Raw genomic sequence first — 22,178 nt, forward strand, 5'->3', positions numbered from 1 at the left:
TGGAGATAAGGGAGGAATTCTGAAGCCGAAGCGCCCCCGGCGGGGTGGCAGCAAGCACCGCAGTCTCGACACCTGCCTTGATGCCCCGCATTAGTGCCGCCAGAGCGACAGGGAGGCGGGAGGCATCGCAGCAGCTCAACTCCCCACCCCTTTCCTCTCTTCCTTACTCCCCCCACCCCCACCCCAACACCCCGCCCCAGGCGCTGGTAACTCCGCCTCTCCGTGCTGGGCGGCTCTCTGGCTTGAGCTGGAAAGGGAGCGCTTCCCAGGACTAAGCTCGGTGCTGAGGCTGAGAAGCCGACGCCGCCAGCTCAGGCCCGGGGACGGGAGCTGGACTGCCCGCGCAGCCCGCGCCTGGGAGCTGCGGACCCGGGAACGCCTGATGGGACGCCCCCAGAGGTTCTGTTCGCGCCCCGCAGCCAAGTCCCAGTCCTAGGTGCCCGGGCGCACAGCCCGCTCCGCCGCAGCCCGCGGCCTGACTGGAGGGGAGTATGCGGCCCCGGGCCCCGCGGACACCGGCCACAGGGCGGCGGGGACCTAGCTGCAGAACCCCGCGCCCGAGGGCGGCGGGTGAGGAACCGCGGGGGCCAACGAGTCGTCGGGGCAAGGAGACGAGCGCCCCAAGCCGGGCTCCGGAAGGGCCGCGGGACCCGCGTGCGGCCTGAGCGCTGAGGAGGAGGCGGAGGCGCCCGCCGTCCAGGCTCTGGAGAGACTGTGAGGGGCTCCGCAGCAGCCCCGGACCCCCGGCCACCATCCTCACGTTTCTGCTCCCGCGGGGGGGATGCCGCGGCCCGGGCCCCGAGCACCGCCCCGGCCCCGGGGCTGAGCTCCGGACCATGTCCTCCCGCAGCCCCCGGCCCCCGCCCCGCCGCTGCCGCCGCCGCCTGCCGCGTCCCTCCTGCTGCTGCTGTTGTTGCCGCCGCTCGCACCTCAACGAGGACACGGGGCGCTTCGTGCTGCTGGCGGCGCTCATCGGCCTCTACCTAGTGGCGGGCGCCACAGTCTTTTCGGCGCTGGAGAGCCCGAGCGAGGCGGAGGCGCGGGCGCGCTGGGGCGCCACCCTGCGCAACTTCAGCGCGGCGCACGGAGTGGCGGAGCCGGAGCTGCGCGCCTTCCTTCGGCACTACGAGGCCGCGCTGGCCGCTGGCGTCCGAGCCGACGCGCTGCGCCCGCGCTGGGACTTCCCCGGCGCCTTCTACTTCGTGGGCACCGTGGTATCCACCATAGGTGAGCAGCACGCCCCGCGCGCGTTTCTTCTCCGCGCCTTTCACCTGCTGCCCTTTCCGCTGCTGGGCGGCTGAGTCCGCGTCCATCAGCTACCCCGCCTCTTCTAATGCCCCATTGCCTACTTTCTTCTCGCCCTCTCCTCTCCGCCCGGGCCCCTCCTTCGGCCTCCTCTCTCTCTTAACTGGCTTTTGGTGCGGGAGGCCCATCCCTGGAGCTTACCCAGCGAAGACTCACCTGACAGCGTGGCCGGATGGGGTGGAACCCTCACCCCGGCGCTGGCAGACCAGGGGGCTGCCTGCGCTCCAGCACCGGCCAGCTCCATACATGAACCTCTGTGCGACTCCGTTTTTCCTCTATAAAGGACTTGTGAGCACATGGGCCTTCTGCTTCCTTCCTATTTCTCACTCTCCCTCCTCCCCCTCGGCCTCAGTTTCCTCATATAAATAATTTGGAAAGCCCTTTCTCTCCACTCACAGCGTTTTACTCTCCTCTTCTCTTTTTCCCTTTTTCCACGCGTTCTCCCCGCAGCATCCTTTAGCCCTTTCACCGGAGGAATGCAACCACTCTCCCCAGAATCTCTTTCCTAGATCCCCTTCCCGCCTGCTTTTCCTAGAGTTCATACTGCCCCCTCCTCACAGAAAAGCTGGGCGACTTGGAGGCCGGACTTCAGCTGCTCTTGTTCAGGGCCACACTTGGTTTTCTCTCCCTCCTCTGCATGCCCTCCCCCCACCCCCAACTTTCCCTCCAATTTCTCAACTTCTCTTCTGTGTTACCTTGGCACTTTTTCCAATCAATAGTGGCACTAAGGGGTAATTTGGGCAGGGTGGGGGGTAGTATCTCTATACTTTCCATCATGCCTTCTCTCTCTCTCTCTTTTTAAAAAAAGTATATTTTTATTGATTTCAGAGAGGGAGAGAGAGATAGAAACATCAATGATGAGAGAGAACCATTGATTGGCTGCCTCCTGCATGCCCCACACTGGAGATCAAGCCCGCAACCTGGGCATGTGCCCTGACCGGGAATCGAACTTGGTTCATAGGTTGAGGCTCAACCACTGAGCCATACTGGCCAGGCTCCTTCTTTCTTTTTGGTATAAACAGCTCATAGTTTCACAACCTTACAAAAAATGTTTTGCAAGTACTCCTTGAGGCCCCCTACTTTTCCCACTCCCCTCTCCTCTGAGCTTCTTCCGTAGAGATCCAGGAGCTACCACTGCTCCCCACTCCACCCCCACCCTCTCTTCTCCTTTCATGCATTTTCCCCCTCTCCCTGGCCCCTGAGTGTTACATGAAACAGACCTGTACAGGGTGCAGAATAAACACAAGCTTTTCATTTTGGCAAAATTGTGTGTGTGTCCAATCCACGCTTGCTTGGAGTCCCAGAGTAGGAGAAGGCACTGGGCTGTTTGGACCTCTAGTAGTTTTGGAGGAGGGGGCTGGATTCACTGGGCTGAGAAGTGAGGGAAATCATAGACATGCCTTCCATGGGTGGGTTCTGGTCTGGCTTGGTATGCCAGCCTAGGCTGGGGGTCACGGACTAACTGACCAGCGTAAGCCATCACAGATGGCTGCTGGGAGGCAGAAAGATGGCATCCATGCGCAGGATGTGAGCAGCTGGAGATGTCTCGCTCAGTGTGTATGTATCGTTTACTAAAGGGCTTCCTTTCCTTCAATGATTTTTCATGTGTCATGCTTGATCTGATTATTTTAAACTATAAAAGGCAAATATGGCCCAATTCCAATGCACAAATTGGATAAAAATACCCTTTAAAGGCCATATCATGTTGTTATGGTGATTGAAGATATAAAATGACCCCCTCAAAAAAAATCCCCTTTGAAGAACTGCATCAGGTTGCTATAGCAACTAGAGTGTTTTTTTAAGTGCTTTAAAAGTACTAAGGATGCTTAGTCCTGAAGGATGACATCATGTGTTCATAGCTCATTATTGATTTGTGCGCCTCCTTTTGTAAACACACTCTTTTGCTCTCTTCCACCTAGACACACACCTGTGCACATATTGGGAGGCCACAGCATTTCTTTCCCAGTGACAAAGGAAATGGTGTTAGCAGGATCCTCTTTCTCTGTGGGCTGTGAGTTCACACAGATTAGGCCCCATTCCTGGGACCTGCTGTCTCTGCACTTCTTTGATAAGCTCCCATCAATTTTTTCATTCACTGTCCAGCCATAGCTTCGAAAGCTTCTCTCGAGCTTTTTGCACAAAAAAATCAAGTCAGTGTTTTGGCAAATTGTTCCAAGCCCCAGCCTTTAATCTACTGGCAGGAATGGCTGTTCTTCAGTCAAGTGGAAAAGAACTATGTTCTCTTTCTCGATTTGTGTTTTTTGGATGTAGGCAAGTAGTGTAGGAGGGCTCCACGGAAGCGTGTGGCTGTGTTACGAATGACCCAACATTGTTTTCCAAAATCTGCTACAGGAAAACATTCATCTCTGAGAGGAGCTGCACTCAGGGACCAGAACCAGCCTGAGGACAGGTCAGCACTGCACGAGCCCCTTGCAGGGTCTGCCAAGATAGCAGCGCCAGTAGCATGATCTGGGGCAGTGGTCAGATAAGTTCTGCTGAATCCCAGAGTAGCATGATTGTCATTTCAGCCTTCTCTTGCAAAATGTACTTGGATGCGATTTAAGTAAAGACCTACTTATGTACACAGTGATCATCTTTCTGCTAACATCGTTCCTTCCCCTTAAATGCCCTGAGTCTTCAGACACGATGATTACTATTACTGGTGCTTTTATGGATTCAGCAGCTCGGGGAGCCAAAACTCAGTCCCAAAATGGGCATCAGGATTCTCTATCTGCTACCTTGTCCAGTGAAGAGAGAAATTAGCATGCACTCAGTTTTATTTGATTAGTGACTATCACAGCATGAATGGTCCGTGCAGCCGTGGGAACATTTTGAGTGTGTGTTGTGCAGACCCAGCTAAATGATTCATCTAGACCAGTGGTCGGCAATCTCATTAGTCAACAGAGCCAAATATCAATAGTACAACGATTGAAATTTCTTTTGAGAGCCAAATTTTTTAAACTTAAACTTCTTCTAACGCCCCTTCCTCAAAATAGACTCGCCCAGGCCATGGTATTTCGTGAAAGAGCCACACTCAAGGGGCCAAAGAGCCGCATGTGGCGTGTGAGCCGCAGTTTGCCGACCACTGATCTAGACTTTAGTATAGAAAATCCCTTCCTTCATTTATTACATAAACATGATGTATTGTGTATGTGAGACCTGGTGCTATGTTGTGAATAATTAAAGCTTATGCTACAAGGCAAAGGTGAAAGCATATTCCAACATGGGCCATTGGATCGATGATTAGAACAAGGAAGGGACCTTTGGTCCAGTCCCATGTAGCTCAGAATGTTAGGGCACTTGTCTCAGATCACAGTTAATTGTGTGTTCAGCTGGGTCCAGAATCCAAGCTATGTAGTGTTTGTTCTACCAATTTCATTGGGTTTTTGAGACTGAAGTATTTAATAATGGATGTGTGGCCCTGGCCAGTGTTGCTCCATGGTTAGAGTGTTGACTCTGGGCACTGAAGGGTCACGGGTTCGATTCCCAATCAAGGGCATGTACCTAGATTGCAGGTTCGATCCCCAGCCCCAATTAGGGCATGTGCAGGAGGCAACCAATCTCTCACATCTCTCTCTCTCTTCTCTCTCTTCTCTCTCTTCTCTCTCTTCTCTCTCTCTCTCTCTCTCTCTCTCTCTCTCTCTCTCTCTCTCTCTCTCTCTCTCTCTCTCTCGTCGTCCTTCCCTCCCTTTCACTTTCTCTAAAATCAATGGAGAAAATAGCCTTAGGTGAGGATTAGCAACAACAATAAAAATAATGGATGTGTGGGGGTGTGTGTGCCCTTTCTCGAGCCATCCGGGCAGGACTGGACAGGAGGATGCATTGTTAATCAGGCTGCCAACTAATCAAGTCCAGAGAAAACTTGAAGGAACAGGCTTATCTTAAAGGTCAGTCTGACTAGAAGCATCTGGCAGGTCTTAGACAGCTGGGAAGGCAAGATCCAACCGAAAAGGTCATCAGAGACACAGAAGCTACTGGCTCTCAGAGAGAGAGAGAGAGAGGGAGAGAGAGAGAGAGAGAGAGAGAGAGAGAGAGAGAGAGAGAGAGAGAGAGAGAGAGAGTGTGTGTGTGTGTGTGTGTGTTTAGGGGCAGAATTGGACCTTCAGCTAGAGGGAGACATAGAAGGAAAGTTCAGGTGTGGCTGTATGTACCGAGGGTTAAATGGAACATCATGATGAGATGGAATGTTTGTCCTGACAGTTGGCGTGAACAGGGTCCCATATCCAGAGCGAGGCAGCTTGCAACTGTGTAGGCACAAATGTGTGTCCACACAGCACAGACCCCGTGAGAAAACTTGCCTGTGATTATTTAACAATCGCTGAAGCTGTATAGCTCAATCTGAATAGCTCAAGCAAATAAAATCCAATTTTGTGGTCTAAATTACTCATATTGATTGCTTATACTGAACTGAACCCTAGGTAATTATTATTTATCCCACGTATGCTATGCCATATATTCCGAAGAGGTTGAAATCAAGTTTGTTTTAATGTGAATGTATCCATTTATTCACCCTTCCATTTAACAAAGTAACTTATCATAGATGCATGTGTGGCCGTTGGCATGTCATTATCTGCGTGCCCTGTGACTACATGAACTCCTGAAGATAAAGATGGTGGCTTGTATCTTTTTAGTAGTAAGCAATATTCTTGGAGGCAGTGCTCTATAAAGATATTTAAACAATTCAAAGAGTATTAATCCATCACTTGACATCCTAAAGGATGTTTTATTGGTTTACTTTGAAAAGATTAAAAGGAAACTCTCCACTGGGGTTTTAATTATGCAACTGCTGTCAGATTTACACATAGGGAGGAACATATTTAAAAGTCTTTCTCAAATGGCAGCTTGATATAAACAGAAATCTTTTTGCTTCCTTTTATTAGGTTTTCTGGCAGCATATTTCAGCTATAAAGCTAAAGCCATGGCTCCATAGACGAGATGGTGTAGGTATGAGACTTGTCACTTTCAGCACTGCATAATTTAGCTTGCGGCTTTCAAAATTAGGTACACTTAGTTATTCAATTGTGAGATTAGTAACAAGTCCTAACTTTTTCCCTCTTTTTTTAACATGGATTAAAAAAAAATTTTTTTTTGGCTTCAAAGGAAACATTATAAGATTGGAATAGTCACATTTGCATTAGACTTTCTTCTAACATGAATGTAATTCCAACAGAAGTGGTTCTGATACCAGGAGTGAAATACATTGCCCAGAAGGAGAGAAACACCTTTCCTCACTGATATTAGTCTCGTCAACTATTTTTTGTTGAAAGACTAGAGGCCCAATGCACGAAATTTGTGCAAGAGTAGGCCTTCCTTCCCTCCAGCTGCCGGCAGGCACCCGGGACCCGGACTTCCCTCGAAGCCCCACTTCGTCCGGAAGGTCATCCAGTCTAATTAGCATATTATGCTTTTATTTTTATAGATGATGCTATGACAACTTTGAAGGTCACTTAGGGGAAAAGCGGTAGCGTTAGATTTGAAGCTCTAGATGGAGAACAGGAAATGCATTCTCATTCACTGCTCCATCCTCAGCCCCCAGCACTGGACCCAGCCCATGGTAAACACTCGATAATTATTTATTCAATGAATAAGACAACAAGCCACTCGTGATCCAACTGCCCTAACCCAACTCTTCATTTTTGCAGGTTCTCTAAGGTTCTTTTCACACCTTTTGTAGGCAAAAGGAAGGGAACTAACTGATCTGTGCCAAGGTGTTATCAATGTTTCCCTGTTTCCACATAGCCTTCACATACCGATGTTAGTGGGTGCGTGATATGTCTTCCATTTGACTGATGTTCTGTAATTTACTACCCCTGTTGCTGAGGAGCTGGGTGGTTCCCTGTTTGGGGCTATTTTTAGTAATGCCACAGTGATCATCTTTATGCAGATGGCCTTTTCTTTTTGCAGTATCTCCTTGGGCTGAATTTCCAGCAGTGAAACTGCTGAGTCAATGAAACTGCTTGGGCTCTCTCCCGAGCTGAGCCTATACCTTTACAAAGCCTAGCAGAGACTGGACAGTTATGCAGCTAAATGTTTCATGGATTCTTCATTTTCTTTTAAAATATGTTTTATATTGATTTGAGAGAGAGGGGAAGGGAGAGGGAAAGAGATAGAAACATCAATGATGAGAGAGAAACATGAATCAACTGCCTCCTGCATACCCACTACTGGGGATTGATCCCACAACCTAGGTATGTGCCCTGACTGGGAATCGAACCCACAACCTTTTGGTGTATAGAACAACACTCCAACCAACTGAGCCACCCAGCCAGGGCCTTAGGTCTGTTCAAAGGTGAAGGTCAGTGCCCGCAACACCCCAACAATTATAGAAGGACTTCTTGCCATTGTGTGGCTGCCTCAGACTTAGGGGAGCTGGGAGACAGAGCAAAAGGCCATGTGCCCCTGCCGTCACCCGCTGCCCAGGGTCTCCCTCAGATTTCTGGTCCTCCCTTTGCTTCTACCCAGTTCCAGTGACTTTCTCAGGATCCAGGGTTGGGACAGGGGCTGCCAGTCAGCAAACCAGAAGGGGTAGGCGGGCACTGAGGTGAGCACCCTGGACAATCTTGACCTCTGACCTCACCCGAGGCAGTGGCAGGATTTTTATGCAAGGAAGGTTGGGAAAGAGAGGGTCTTGAGACTATGAGGTCATAAGACTTTCCACGGGATGGGAAACCTTTGCACAGTACAGGGGAGGTGCTGGGAGAGAGTAGAGAGAGAACTGAAGTCCATTGGCCCACACCTCCAGCCAGCTCTTGGCTGCCACCCTTCCTATCTGGCTCTGGCCCCAGAAGTTCTATCCTAAACCCTGCCATTCCCTAGCCAGCCACCAGGTCTAGCTCTTCCTCAGGGGAATCTAGGCCGCCTCTGCCAGCCACCTGTGGCTTTGGTGGAGGATGCTCTGGACCCTGTCTGTGAGTGTCACCTCCTCCCTGGGCTTGGGTTCCAGTCCCAACTCGGCCACTTACATGTGCTCCTGGCGAGTGGATGCATCTGTAACGTGGGTTTCCTCTGTGAAGTGAGGATGACAGTGTTTCCTGCCCCATGGGGTAACTTTAAGTATGAATGAGCTACTCTGTGCACAGTGCCTGGCAAGCCCGCGGTAAGCATTAGCTGCTCAGAGCTGGGCTGGCCCCGCTGGTGAAGCCTGCGCTGCCTCGCTACACAGGAGGGACCGGAGCACAGCTCACCCCCTGCGGCTCCCTGGCCACCGCACTCTGTGCCCAGCCCTCTGGGTCTCAGCCACCCCTGCAGTGTGGCATCTGCCTCATTGTGATTGGCCACTGTCTCTGGGGCATGTTGTGTCCTGTTATATAACTGGCCTGGGAGGGTGCTTTGAAAAATGCATTTTCTTTGGTACCTCAACTAGAATGTTTTAATAATTCCTCACATGTGTGTCTCTTTCATCTTTTTAAAGAACATATTTGGCAAATAATGAATGAGTGATGGAGTGGTGGGTTAAACCCCCGGTGCTTCTCTGTGCCCACCACTCCCAGAACAGTGCCTCCACCCACTGTCCTGGTTTCCGGGTGGGCTGGGGCCTCTTGGCTGTGCTTGGACTTAGGGGGAGGTTGTGGAGCTGAGACCAGCAGAGAAGCCAGAGGTGGCTGGGGCCAGGCCCTGCCACACGACTCTGGGGTAGACGGCAGTGGAGGTCGTTGGAGGATGGCACTGCGGCAAACAGCCCCATTGTGGTGGGAGCCACGGTGCTGCTCCAGGCCCCCAGGCCCAGGCCTCACCCTGCACCCTTCACTCTGGGTTGACACAGCTCCCCTGATGGGTGGAGAAAGCATTCCCAGTCAGAGGTCTCTGTGGGCAGGACCGGGAGGCTTTGGGGCCTGCCAGCATCTCCCCTCTCCAGACTCCACCATGCCAGGGGCAAGGCCTTTGTTTTAGGGTTCAGGAGGGGTGACCGAAGCATCAGTGACCTCACTGATTGTGTCCCTACACGTGTGGGACCTGCTTGCCAGTTTACTGTACTGTGTTTTCACCCATGTTTACTCAGGAACCTCCCCAGAACCAATGAGGATGCTATTACCCATTTCACAGACTCAGAGAGAGACTCAGAGAGGTTAAGTGACTTGCCTGGGGTCACACAGCAAGTGAGTCAATGCCAGGATAGAGGATTCAGGGTGCTCAGCATCCTCCCTGCTGCCCTGAGCATTACCACAAAGGGAGCAGAATCACATCCCACTCAGATCAGCTGGGAGGAGGGGCAGAGAATCTGAGGGTGTGAAACAAGGGCTCAAGCACAGTTTAGAACAGGGGTGGGCAAACTTTTTGACTCGAGGGCCACAATGGGTTCTTAAACTGGACCGGAGGGCCGGAACAAAAGCATGGATGGAGTGTTTGTGTGAACTAATATAAATTCAAAGTAAAGGAGCGGAGGGGAGAGCAAGAGAACCGGATAGCACAGCCGGATCCGGCCCGTGGGCCGTAGTTTGCCCACGGCTGGTTTAGAAACTTGGATTTGGCTGTGCTGTGCCCCTTGCAGCCCCAATGGCTAGACTGAACCGGAGGCTGCCTTCTTTCTCTCCTTCACAACCCTCACCTCTCCATGAGGGAGGCCGCCAGGCGGAAGGAGAGGGTGGAAGGGTGTGTGCTCTGTGCAGCTCACTGGAGCTCTGGAGCCCGTGTTGGAGCAAGCTTTGGAGGCCCCTTGCACCAAGATGCTGCCCAGAGAGGGGACTTCGTGACTGGAGGGCTCTTTGCCTTGCATCTGGGATAGCAGCAGTGGGCAAAGAGAGGCAGAAACAGAAACCCAAATAAGCCAGGAGAGTCTGGGGACACAGCCAGCTCAGGCCAAGCCTCCCAACAGCCAACTGGTTTATGAGAGACTCTGCCCAAGGTCCTGTCCTGAGGCACAACTACCTGGATGTTAGGAGAGGGCATGACACCGAGCACCTGCCAGTGCACTACCCTCTCTAGTCACTTAACTGCTGGCCATCCCCCCTCACCCCCTGCTCCACTTCACCCCAACCCCTCCCAGTCACCCCCTCAGTCCCCACCCCTAAACTCCTAGCATTTTAAGCCTCTAGGCCATTGCTCATGCTGTTCTCTCCACCTGGAATGCCCTTCCCTCTCTCTCCATCTTCTACTGAGTGAACTTGATCTTCAAGGCCCAGCTCAAATGGGGCCACTAGAATGAGACCTTCTGTGAGGTCCCTCTTACTGCCCCCAGACTCAATGCTAACTGTTTGATTCTATGCCACTTTCCCTGGCCATCATATAAGCCTCTGTTCAGTGGGGTGAGATATGTCAAAAGCTGGCCCAGGACCCAGCACATAGTAAGTGTCAGAAATCCCTTCTTCCTCTTCCAGGTCAGGAGCTATGTCTCAGCAGTGTTTGTCACTGCCACAATTAATAACAGTAATAGCCATAATGGCAGCAGCTGTGCACTGAATGACTACTTATGAAGTGGGCCCTGTGTCTGGAGATGCAGATCATGAAAGCAAAGAGGTAGTTTCTGTAAATCATGGGGCATAGTGCTTGGCACGAAGTGGTGATTGATCAAAGTATGTTGAGTGGATGGAATAAATAAATGTGACTGCTGGGGCGTTGGGGTAGGGGTGGAAAAGGCTGGGCCCAGGCCAGGCTCCAAGAACCTCCCAGCTCCTTGCTCTCCCTCCATGCCCCTGGAGCCAGAGAGGCTGGCTGTGCACCGGCCCCTCTTCTGGACCTGGTTTAACGATCTCTCAACGGCTGTCAGGTACGCCGCAGGCAGCCAGCTCACTCTGGCTGGGGCTCCCCTGGTGGACACTGCGGTCTCCGTGGCTCTCTGAGTCAGCTTGGTCCTTTTCCCACCCTGCCTGGGGCCCGGCAGGATCCTGACAGTGAAACCAAATCAGAGGATTCTGAGCCTCAGCCCCAATCGCCCACGAGTGGTGGGAAAAGTCCTGGAAAAGGCGGCCAGGTTTCTGGTCCCAGCTCTCCCACCAACTCAGATTCCCCATCTGGACCTGGCCTTGGCGGCACCCCCGACCCTAAAGCCGGCTGAGGTCTACCTCTTAGCCCAGTAGTTCCACCTTGTCCCTCACCTGTACATGGCCCACCCCCTTAGAAAACAGATGTTGGCTCACAAATGGGACCAAAGTTTTATCAGTAACTAAACACAGTTCCACCAACCAGGAAGAACCACCTCCTCCCACACAACCCAGCACCATCACAATGCCTCCAAAAATACTAAGGGAGGCTTTTATTGGAATTGGGTGTCCCAGCTTTCTGGAAAGTTACAGTTAGAGATAAACACAAACCCTGAATCTCACTCTGCGTGACTTCTCCCTAGTCCTTTCCAAATGGCCACGCTCTCATTCCTGGCTGCCAAGTGCTCTGAATTCTGAGCTGCTAACACCAGGACCTGCCAGAAATGCTGCTGGGACAGCCCAGGCCCAGAGGGAACGGAAAACAGAAAATGCTGCCCATGCTGAGGTGGTTGGCATTTCCTATGGGGGCAGGGCGCATTTTGGAGACCATGCAGGTTTTGATGACTGGACTCTATTTTTAAATGAAGGGCGAGGAAGGAAAGCTGAGATGGCACATGAGCCTGATCCGAGGGAGGTCCGGGAACCCGGGCAGGCAGGCAGGAAAGAGGACCCTGCCTTTGTGGGCCCTGGAGTGGGACTGCAGAACCTGGCCCTCCCAGCATCCGGGAGCCTGGCTCTGCCCTTTTCTGCTGTATCTCCCAGTCCCTGGCACAGGGCTTGGCACATCCAGGGGGCTCCAGGAATTTTTGTGGAATGAATGTTTGCCTCCCAGATTCCCAGTTCTCCCTAGGGTCCAGTTTAAGAAAATCCCCACTTACAAATCAGAGGATGATTCACTTTGTAAAAAAGCTTCAGTTTGGGAAAGAATTCGCTCCAGGCTTCTGTACGTAAGCCAGCGCCCAAGTGCATTCAAAGTGAGCTGCAACATGCAACGTGTGTCAGAGAGCCAGCAGCTGCCTGAAGTCCCCTGGACTGCCATTGCCACCCTCACACAAACCCCGAATCCCTAAGGCAGCACAGTCCCTAATGCCAGGGGGTGGTCAAATTAGTGAGCACTACCCATGACCCAGTGGGCAATTAGAATCGAGTATGACACAAGCTCACGTCGGTAGAGTGCCCTGTACTGGCTGGAGCTGGTGGGGCAGCTGGACTGTGTGCCTAATGTAAAGCACCTTACAAAGCCCTTTGAATCACATTGTTCAGCCAGGCAGGTGGGTATTGTTCGTAGCTCCACTTTAAGAATAAATACAGCCCTGGCCAGGGAGCTCAGTTGGTTAGAGCAGTGGTCGGCAAACTCATTAGTTAACAGAGCCAAATATCAACAGTACAACAATTGAAATTTCTTTTGAGAGCCAAATTTTTTAAACTTAAACTTCTTCTAACACCACTTCTTCAAAATAGACTCGCCCAGGCCGTGGTATTTTGTGGAAGAGCCACACTCAAGGGGCCAAAGAGCCGCATGTGACTCGCGAGCCGCAGTTTGCCGACCACGGGGTTAGAGGATTGTCCTGACACGCCAAAGTTGCAGGTTCGATCTCCGGTTAGGGCACATACAAGAAGTCAAACAATGAATGCATGAATAAATAAAACACATCAATGTTTCTCTCCCTGCCTCTCTCTCTCTAAAATTAATAAGTAATTGTTTAAAGTTAAAATAAGGACATCTGCATTATGGAGACAAATTGCCATGTGAAGTAGGGGTTGGGAAGAGGTGCTGAGGGCCTGGTCCTGCGTTTGAATTTCAGCTCTGTCATTGATGAGTGGGGTTGCCAGGGCATGTCTGCTGCTCATTCACTGAAGAAGTCGGGCTCCCCGCCTTCCCCTCCACCGCTCTCCAGCCTCCCATGCATGGCCCACCCAAGACCCCGAGCTCACGTTCCTTGACCATCTCATCCACAATGTTTTTCTTCGTGCCACTCCAGAAGGTACTTTGTTCTACCTACGTCCTTGCTATGACCAGTAACTGCACTGCCTTCGACGTTTTTGACTCCGAACACCTCTCCTTCTGACCGCCCACCTCTCATCCCTCCAGCTCTCCAATGAGGGCCACAAGACCTCCGGTTTCCTACTATGTTTCCAGCATCTTTGGGTCCTTAACTTCTTTTTTAATCCAGCTGAGATTTACTGTATTTCCTCTGCAGGGACCCTTAGCTTCCTGTGCTATTATCCCCACTCTGCCACCATCAGAATGCCAGCTTTCCACCTATTCCTCCCCTGCACTCAAGTTGCTGAATGTGGCTGGAGAAAACCACGCAAAGATGCTGACTGGTCCGAATTTAAATCAGTGACCACGCCAGCTGTCAGGCTCTCCTTTTACATTTCTTACTGTGTGCCCCCCTTCCCACTTCCAGCCTCCCATCCCCCTCATTCTCTAATCAAACCTTATTGAGAAAATAAAGGTAATCAGATAGGGACTCTTATCTTCACACCCCAAATCCACTCTTATGATAGCAGATGAATTATCCACTTTCAAATGCCTGCTGCACTGGGTCCCATTTCCTCTAACTTTCTCAAGGACTCTGTTCTTGTCATTACCCACTCCCATTCGTTGTTAATTTGTCCTCCATGCAAACATACTGTATTTTCTTTCTTCTTAATGGAAACCTCTGTTGACCACTGCGTCCTCCTCCACTACCTCTCCATTTCTCTGCTCTCCTTTACAGAAAAACTTCTCATAAGAGTAGTCAACTTCTCCCTTCCTCCCCTCCCTTCTCTCCTGGATCCATGTCAACCAAGAGTCCACCCCACCTTGCCACTGAGTCTGCTCCTGTAAGGCCCCTAATGGCCTCCTTCCTGCAAAATCAGGGGTTACTTCCTGGGGCCCGGCAGCATCTCAGTAACATTTGATACAACTGACCATTCCTCCTTCTTAAAATCCACTTTTCTCTTGGCTCATGGGACATCATACTCTCCTTTATCCTCACTGGCTGCTGGCCTCAGTTTCCCTTGCTGGATTCCCTCCTCTGTGTGACCTCATTGTTGAAGGACCCCATGTTTATTCCTCAGACTCTTTCCTTGGGTAGGAGAGGAAAAACTTTCTTTCTCTACCCTCTTAGGTTCTGTTTCTGGGGTCCTGCAAATTAAATTGACAAAAGCCAGAGTAACAGGAAAAGGGGCTTATTATGTATGTATATAGGTGGCGCTTTATAGAAAAAAATTGAATACCCAAAGAAGCAGTTAGGCCAGAGGCTTATATACCAGCTTAATAAATTGTGCAGAAGTTATAAGACAAAGGAAAAGGGGGTTGGGCTTTTAGGAGTGGTAAATTGTGGAAGGTAAATATATAGGGAAGTAATGGAAGATAAGTGTTATTTTAGTTAGGTTTGTTTTGCAGACTTAATCTCATGCAGTTTCAGGTGATAAGAGTATCTCTGGTGATTAAGAGTTTCTGGTACAGTTGAAGGGAGGGGGGTCATCTTCACAAAGGGAAATGTATGCCCTACATTTAGGCAGATAGGGGAGAGAGTGGAGAGCTTTTCCTGTGTCTGGTGTTTCTCCACTGCCTTCAGCTCAAAATAATCCTTATGCCAAAGCTGTATATATTAGGTGTGCATACTCTGATCCCTTCACACACATGACTTTAAATCCCATCTATCTGCTGATGACTTCCAGGTGAAAAAAACTCCGATCCTCCACCACACTAAGCCTCAAGACCACAGGTCCAACTGCCTACTTGACATCTTCGTGTAGATATCTAATATGTGTCAAAACTTAAAAGACTCTATCCTATCACAGTCTTCCTCACCTCAATAAATGGCACATGAGGAACTGTCTTGATTCCTCTTCCTCCCTAATCTCCCATATCCATCATCAAATTCTCTCAGTTCAATCTTCAAAATGCATTCCAATTCCATCCACTTGTGTCCATGCCTATGGCTACTGGTCTACTCCAGCCACCACCATCGTCTGTTTCTGGGGCAACTGGGTCAGTCTCTTAATCAACCCCCAGCTTCCTCTCTGTGTCTTGACCACCTCTTCTCCACACAGCAGCCTAAACAATCTTTCAAGGTGTAAATCAGATCAAGTCCTTCCTTAACTTGAAACCTTTCAATGACTTCCCATTGCAGGAAATCTGGCTCCTCACAGCCTGCAAGGTCCTGCATCGTCTGGCACTGCTCCTTCTCAGCCTCACTGGCACTGCTCTGTTTTGCTCAACTCACTACAGCTAAACTGGACTTATTAGACCCCAGGGCATTTGTACTTGCTGTTCTTACTCCTTGGAGCATGGCTCCCTGACTCTTAGACTGACTTTTTAACTGCATTCAAGCCTCAATGTCTATGGCTAAAATGTCACATCTTGAGGAGCTTTCCCTGACCACCATGACTATAGCAATGTCCCCCACTCACCTCCAGCCACTGTCCATCTCACTTACATGAACCATCTGGCTCATGTATTTATTTGTTTGTTGTCTGATTGGCCACTTCCTGCTCTACCAAAGCAGGGTTCTTGTCTCTCTCATTCACTGTTATATTCTCAACGGCCTAGCCCAGCACCTGATATTGAACAAATGAATGAACTTCCAAAGCTTCCGTTTTAACATCTATAAAGTGGGAATAATAATAGTGCCTATTTCACATGGTTGTTGGGAGAATTATGAGACAATGAATGTAGGTGCTTAGTCTGGCCCTGGCATTTAATAAGCACTCTAAAGTGAGTTAGGTTTTTTTTTTGTGTGTGTGTGTGTGTTTTAATTAATAAATAATTTGGCTGAGGCCACAAAGTGAATGGCAAAGCTGGATCCAGAGCTGATGACAGGTAAAACTGCTTTAGTAGGTTTAGGTCAGATCAGAGGGCCTTGCAAGCCAGACAGAAATGTTTTGACTTGGCCATTAGGAGCAATAAGGCTTAGCTATTATATGTTCTTGAGCAGGAGTGTAACGTGATGATGAGTGCTTTAGAAGAGCATTCTGGCTGATTAGTCATTATTTAGTTACACCATTAAATCAGGCATCTAGTTAGTCTAATTGTTGGTCTCTAGACTGCCTGGAAACATCCAGATAATTGTGAAATCCCTTGTTTTGGCTGTTCACCTCGAACATTTCAATCAGCCCACTACCAGCTGTCCCTCCACTTTATGGGGAGCTTACGTGTCTCTCTGGGTAGTAAATCCTTGAGGAGTGTGTACTTAGTTTGTATATTCAGCTCTGAACTGCAGTGTGGTTCCAAACTCATTCAAAAGGATTGCCAGTGTGTGTTATTTCTTCATGAACTCTAAGTGGCTCAAGATCTATGATATTTATAATTGTGTTCTATAGCTACTGGCATACACACTTTGAACAAAGAGCAGAATTTGGCATGTTGGCAGCTATATATAACTCTGACAATGACGTCTGCCTCACAGGGTCATGGGGAAGACCCTCACATAATAGGCGGAGGGTCAATCAATGTTTGTTCATTCGTTTATGTGGGAACTCAGGATGCTGAATGTTTATAATGCAGAGTGATTGGGCAGAGGGGGCAAAGGATAGGGGCCAGGGATTTTTCCCCCCTGGCTTGCATAGTTCCTGACAAGAAGTCTATGATTTTTGTCTTTGTATATAAGTAATGTGCCTTTTTTCCCCCCTCTGGAGAGAGAGAGAGCGAGAGTGAGAAATATCGATTTGTTGTTCTACTCATTCATACATTCTTTGGTAGATTCTTGTATGTGCCCTGACCAGGAATCAAACCCACAACCTTAGTGTGTATCGGGATGATGCTGTAATCAACTGAGCTACCTGGCCAGGGCTTTCTCTGGCTGCTTTTAAGATTTCTTTTCATCCATGATTTTCAGCAATTTATTTTGATGTTCTTTGGTATTTTCTTTGTGTTTATTCTACTGGGGACTTACTGAACTTCTTGGATCTGTGTTTATAAATTTTATCATATTTTTTCATATATTTTTATTGCTACCCCACCATCTATTTTTGGACTTGAATTACACATATGTTAGACCACCTGATATTGTCTCACAGGTAACCGATGAGCTTTGCTTTCTTTTTTTTTTTTCTTCTCTCTTTTTCAGACTTTTTTCTCCTCACTGTGCTTTATTTCAGATAATTGTTATTGCTTTGTCTTCAAGTTCAGTCTTTTTTTCTGCAGTGTCTAATCTACAGTTAATCTTATCCAGTGACATTTTAATTTCAGATATTGTATTTTTTATCTCTACAAGTTCCACTTCATTCTTTTTCATTTTGCTCATTTTTTTCCTCATTATCTTTACCTTTTCCTTTATATCCTTGAGCATATTTAACATATTTGTAACAGCTGTTTAAATGTCTCTGCTGTTAATTTCCTGATTGCTAGCATTTCTGGCTCTGTTTCCATTGACCAATTTTTTTTTCTCTTGTTTGTAGATTACATCTTCTTGCTTCTTTGCTTGTCTGATAATTTATTAGAGACATTGTAAATTTTACATTGTTGGTTCTTGATTATGTAGTACTCCATTAAAAAGGGTTGGACTTTTTCTGGCAGAAACTTAGGTTAATTATAGATAAGTCTGATATTTTCCAGGCTTGTTTTTAAGCTTTTTATAGGCCAGTCTAAAGGAGCCTTTCTCTGGAACTAATTTAGCCACACTATTCAGGCATAACCTTTCTGGGGTCTCTACTATTCAGTGAATTTAGTGAAACCTTGGCACCCTGGCAGGTTGGAACTTGGGTGGTTTCTGGATCTGTGAAAGCTCTGGGAATTGTTTGGCTTACAACTCTAGCAATTGTTCTTTCCTGGAAGTTATTTTTTTCCTTGGTCTTGAGGAGCTTCACCCTATACCTGTACAGACTGTTCTTCAGCCAAAGATTCTAGAGAACCCCTGATGCAAATTTCAGGAGCTCTTTCTCTTGATGGTTCCTTCCTCTCTGGTTACTGCCTTTGCTATAGCTGCCTTGTCCTCCTTGAACTTAAATTTGTCTCCTCAACTCAGTGAAACTGCCCCACTCCGGATACCCCTCCATCGATTGCCACCTGAAAATTGCCTCTAGGCATAAAACCAGGGCAATCAAAGGTCTCACATTGTTTGTTTCCCTTTTCTCAGGTATCATAATCCTATACTACTAGTTTTCCAGTGTCTGAAAATAATTGTTTAGTAGATTTTTATACAATTTCTTCGTTGTTTATGGTAGGAGGGAAATCTAGATCCAGGTATACCCTCATGGCCTGAAGTAAAAATGTATGTGGTTAGATTCTGGATATGTTTTGAAAGTAGATTGGCAGGCTTTGCCATTGGATCAGATATGGGATATGAGGGAAAAAAGACTCCAAAAGGACTCTAAGACTTTTGACATTAGCCATTGGAAGGATGGATTTGCCATTTACTGAGATGAGGAAGACTATAGTAGAATCAAGGAGGAGGGTGGCTGGGGGAGAGAGATGAGAATCAAAAACTTATTTGAAAATATTAATTTTGACATGTTATTCAACTTAGACTTCAAGTTAGATGTCTGTTTGATAGTTAGATATGCAAGTCTAGAACTCAAGGGAAAGGATGGAGCTGAGATACAAATTTGGAACTTATTAGCCTACTACAGGCCCTACGCACGAAATTAGTGCACTGGGGGAGGGGTCCCCTCAACCCAGCCTGTGCCCTCTCACAGTCTGGGAGCCTTCAGGGGATGTCCAACTGACAGCTTAGGCCCACTCCCCGCAGGTAAAGGGCCTAAGCCGTTAGTCAGACATCCTTAGCACTGCAGCGGAGGTGGGGCTGTGCTCGCCAGCCATGAGCCCGGCTTCTGGCTGAGCAGCGCTCCCCCGTGGGAGCACACTGACCACCAGGGGGCAGCTCCTGCATTGAGCACCTGCCCCCTGGTGGTCAGTGCGCATCATAGCGACTGGTTGTTCTCATTCCACCATTCAGTCAATTTATTATATAGCATATTAGCATTTTATTATATAGGATAAACCACTGGTTATTAACCCTGGCTGCAGTGGTACTACAATCACTTAAGAAACTTAGAGGAAAAAAAATCAATGTTCAGACTTGAACCTAAGCCCATACAATCAGAATCTCTGGGGATATGACCTAGGAATTGATATTTTTTAAAGTTCTTCAGATGATTCTAATGTGCAGGCAGGGGTGAGAACAACTCCTAAGTGTTATTTAAAGCCCTGCCAAAGATCAGCTAGGACAGTGGTTCTCAACCCTGGCTGCATATTAAAATTACCTGGAGAGTTTTAAAAAGTCTTAATGCCCAGGCTGTTCTCCCCGCACCCTCCAACATTCCGATTGCATCATACTCTCTGGTGGTGGGGCTTAGAAATTAGTGTTTTGTTAAACTCTTCAGATAACTCCAATGTACAGCCAGGCTGAACCCCTGATTCCAGGGAGTGATCAGGGTACCCAGAAGAGAAGAGATCTGAAGACTGAACCTTAGTGTCTGAAAGATGAAAGAGTGGCTAAGCTAGGAGGAGAACCAGGAGAGAGAGGGGTGGCAGGCTTCCTCCAGATGTCTGAACTGTGGCTGTCCATTCCCATTGAAGAATTAAAAATAGAAGATCAGTGTGCATGGGTGAGGCTGTGGACTCGTGTTTCTCTGTAGGTCAGTGGGTGTTTCCCAAGGTTCTTTGGGCACTTCATCTCCTTCCCCTCCTCAGCTGTCACCTTCCCTGAGCTGCATCCTCCCTCATCACTCACCATGCATTCCCCGGCTGTCTACCTTCCACAAATCATGTTGAAATTTCATATCCACTGGAAACCTTCCTTCCCATTCTCAGTGTTGTTGCTGGTTTACACATTTATGTCCCTTTAGCATCATTTTCATAGGGTCTCAGAGGGAGAGCAGATAAATTCAGGTGATTAGATGATTATCTTGAACCAGAAATCTACCAACCTTTTAAAATGTGAGGATCACTTTAAATGCTAGAAATGTTTTTACAGAATCCATATGATGGAAGTTACATATACTTTCAGTATCCATTAATAGGGAAAATGCATATTGATAGAAAGTCTTCTGAATCAACTCACTACCACTTTTAAATGCATTAATGGTTTTACATTTACATATATTTGGAAACTAATAGCACAAGAATATAGGAGAAAGTTATTAGGGCTGAGAACAATGTTCAGTGAACAAATAGATTCAGACACCTTTGCAATCATTGTAGAGTTGTAGGAGTCCATGTTATCATGGCCCCACAGCTCTAGGCCCTGGGAAGCCATTGGAAGTTTTAGAATGGGGGAGGGGATGTTCCTGGGGCACTTAAGTTCATATATATATATATATTTTTTAATTGATTTCAGAGAGGAAGGGAGAGGGAGAGAGAGATAGAAACATCAATGATGGGAGAGAATCATTGATTGGCTGCCTCCTGCATGCCCCCTACTGGGGATCAAGCCCACAACCCAGGCATCTGCCCTTGATTGGAATTGAACCTGGGACCCTTCTGTCAGCAAGCCAACGCTCTATCCACTGAGTCAAACCAGCCAGGACGGCACTTAAGTTCCTGCTTCCTTTACAGCTTTTCCCTGTCCATAGTGGTCTCTTTCTCTGGGAGATGAATGTGGGGTGGGTTCCTCCTCAAGAGAGCGTGTAGATAAAGCCAGCTGGCCTCCTGAGCAAATTATTTACCCAAAGAAAGCAAAGGAATTTTCATGAAATCAAGGCATTTTTATTCTACTACCTTCCTTTCCTCCCTTCTTCCTTATCCCCTATCTTTAGAAATTCTGTTCCTTGTTCTCTCACAGGTCAAGTGGTCCACATGTCCAAGCCCTGTGTGATGCCCTTTACACACTTTATCTCATTTACTCCTCACCATCCTGTGGAAGTAGGTACAATTCATATCCTTACTTTACATATGAGGTAACTGAGGCAAAGAAAAGTTAAAGGGCTTTTTCAGATGGAAGAGCTAGTGAGCATGCCACCCCCACCCCGCCCCCCATGGCATAGTTGGCGCTGTCTGAAAGATGAGAAATTTAGACATAAAAGGTTCCAAATGAGTTGGGGAAGGACACTGAGCTATATCAGGCCTCCCACAGGGTCCATCCTCTGGCAGCAGTCTGCCTGGTCTCCTCCAGGATTCTACAAACTGGCCCCAGACCCTCCACACATGAGTGTGGTCAGCATTCCCCTTTGCTGCACCCTCAGCTCGAGTCAAACAGAACCTGGTACCGTGCACCTCTGGGTGTTTGCAACAGCAGTACCTCCCTCCGCCCAGAATGCCCCTCCTGTCCTCTCTTCTCCCTCAACCCAAGCCCAGGTAGCAGTCAAGGCCACTTCCTCTGCAGACCCCACCCTGACAGTTCAGGCTTCACTGACCCTCTTTCTTCGTTTCGGTCCTGCCTTTGATGATCTGACCACACATGTGTGACTTCCCTCCCCACCAGCCTGTTAGACCCGGCCCTAACAGATAATGACAAAAGGAATCGTCTTTAGTTCATTAAAATAATATCTGCTCGTTATAGAACACCTGAAAAGGAAGAAGCACAAAGAAGTAAAAGAAAAAACTCCCACATATTTCCACCAGTAAAGTAGAACTACTACAGAGATTTTGCCTTTGAGTCTTTTTTTCTGGACAAAATTTGGGATCTTTCTTTTCCTGTATTGATATGTGATGTACACATACGCTTTCCCAAGCGCCTGTTTTTGGAAGCACAGTAGCCTTGGCGATGTGCTGTAGTTTGTCAGAAGGGCAATCGCATCCCCCTCAGCCTTAGCCCAGGGACCTCCAAGGAGAGCCCTGGTGAAGACCCGGTGAGTGAGTGAGTGAAGGTGGGTTATGTTTGGTGCCTGATACGTGTTAGGTACAGGGGGCCATTCAGGAGGCTGGAAAATTACAGAGCACTCATGCTGGGCCCATGTCTGCCAACAAGGGCATTTAAAATGTATTTCATGAAATTCTAGCTTTTGCAATCTATGAGCTACGCAGGCAGAAAAGCACACAGGACTGATGTGTTTAGTGAGAACACTGGAACAATGGCGCTGGCC

The 22,178-nt window shown here is 48.4% G+C and overlaps 1 protein-coding gene across 1 annotated transcript in view; it reads left to right on the plus strand.

The window, feature by feature from the left end:
- The first annotated feature begins 244 nt into the window (after nucleotides 1-244).
- The window catches only part of KCNK12 (potassium two pore domain channel subfamily K member 12), a 35,826-nt gene continuing 13,892 nt past the window's right edge, over nucleotides 245-22,178 (plus strand). The window contains exon 1 of the mRNA XM_080684021.1: nucleotides 245-1,227. Coding sequence (XP_080540147.1) covers nucleotides 837-1,227 — 391 coding nt within the window. The 5' untranslated portion in view covers nucleotides 245-836. The remainder of the gene's footprint in view (nucleotides 1,228-22,178) is intronic.

Source organism: Plecotus auritus (genome assembly GCF_963455305.1).
Source record: "Plecotus auritus genome assembly, chromosome: 8".
Classification (NCBI taxonomy): Eukaryota; Metazoa; Chordata; class Mammalia; order Chiroptera; family Vespertilionidae; genus Plecotus; species Plecotus auritus.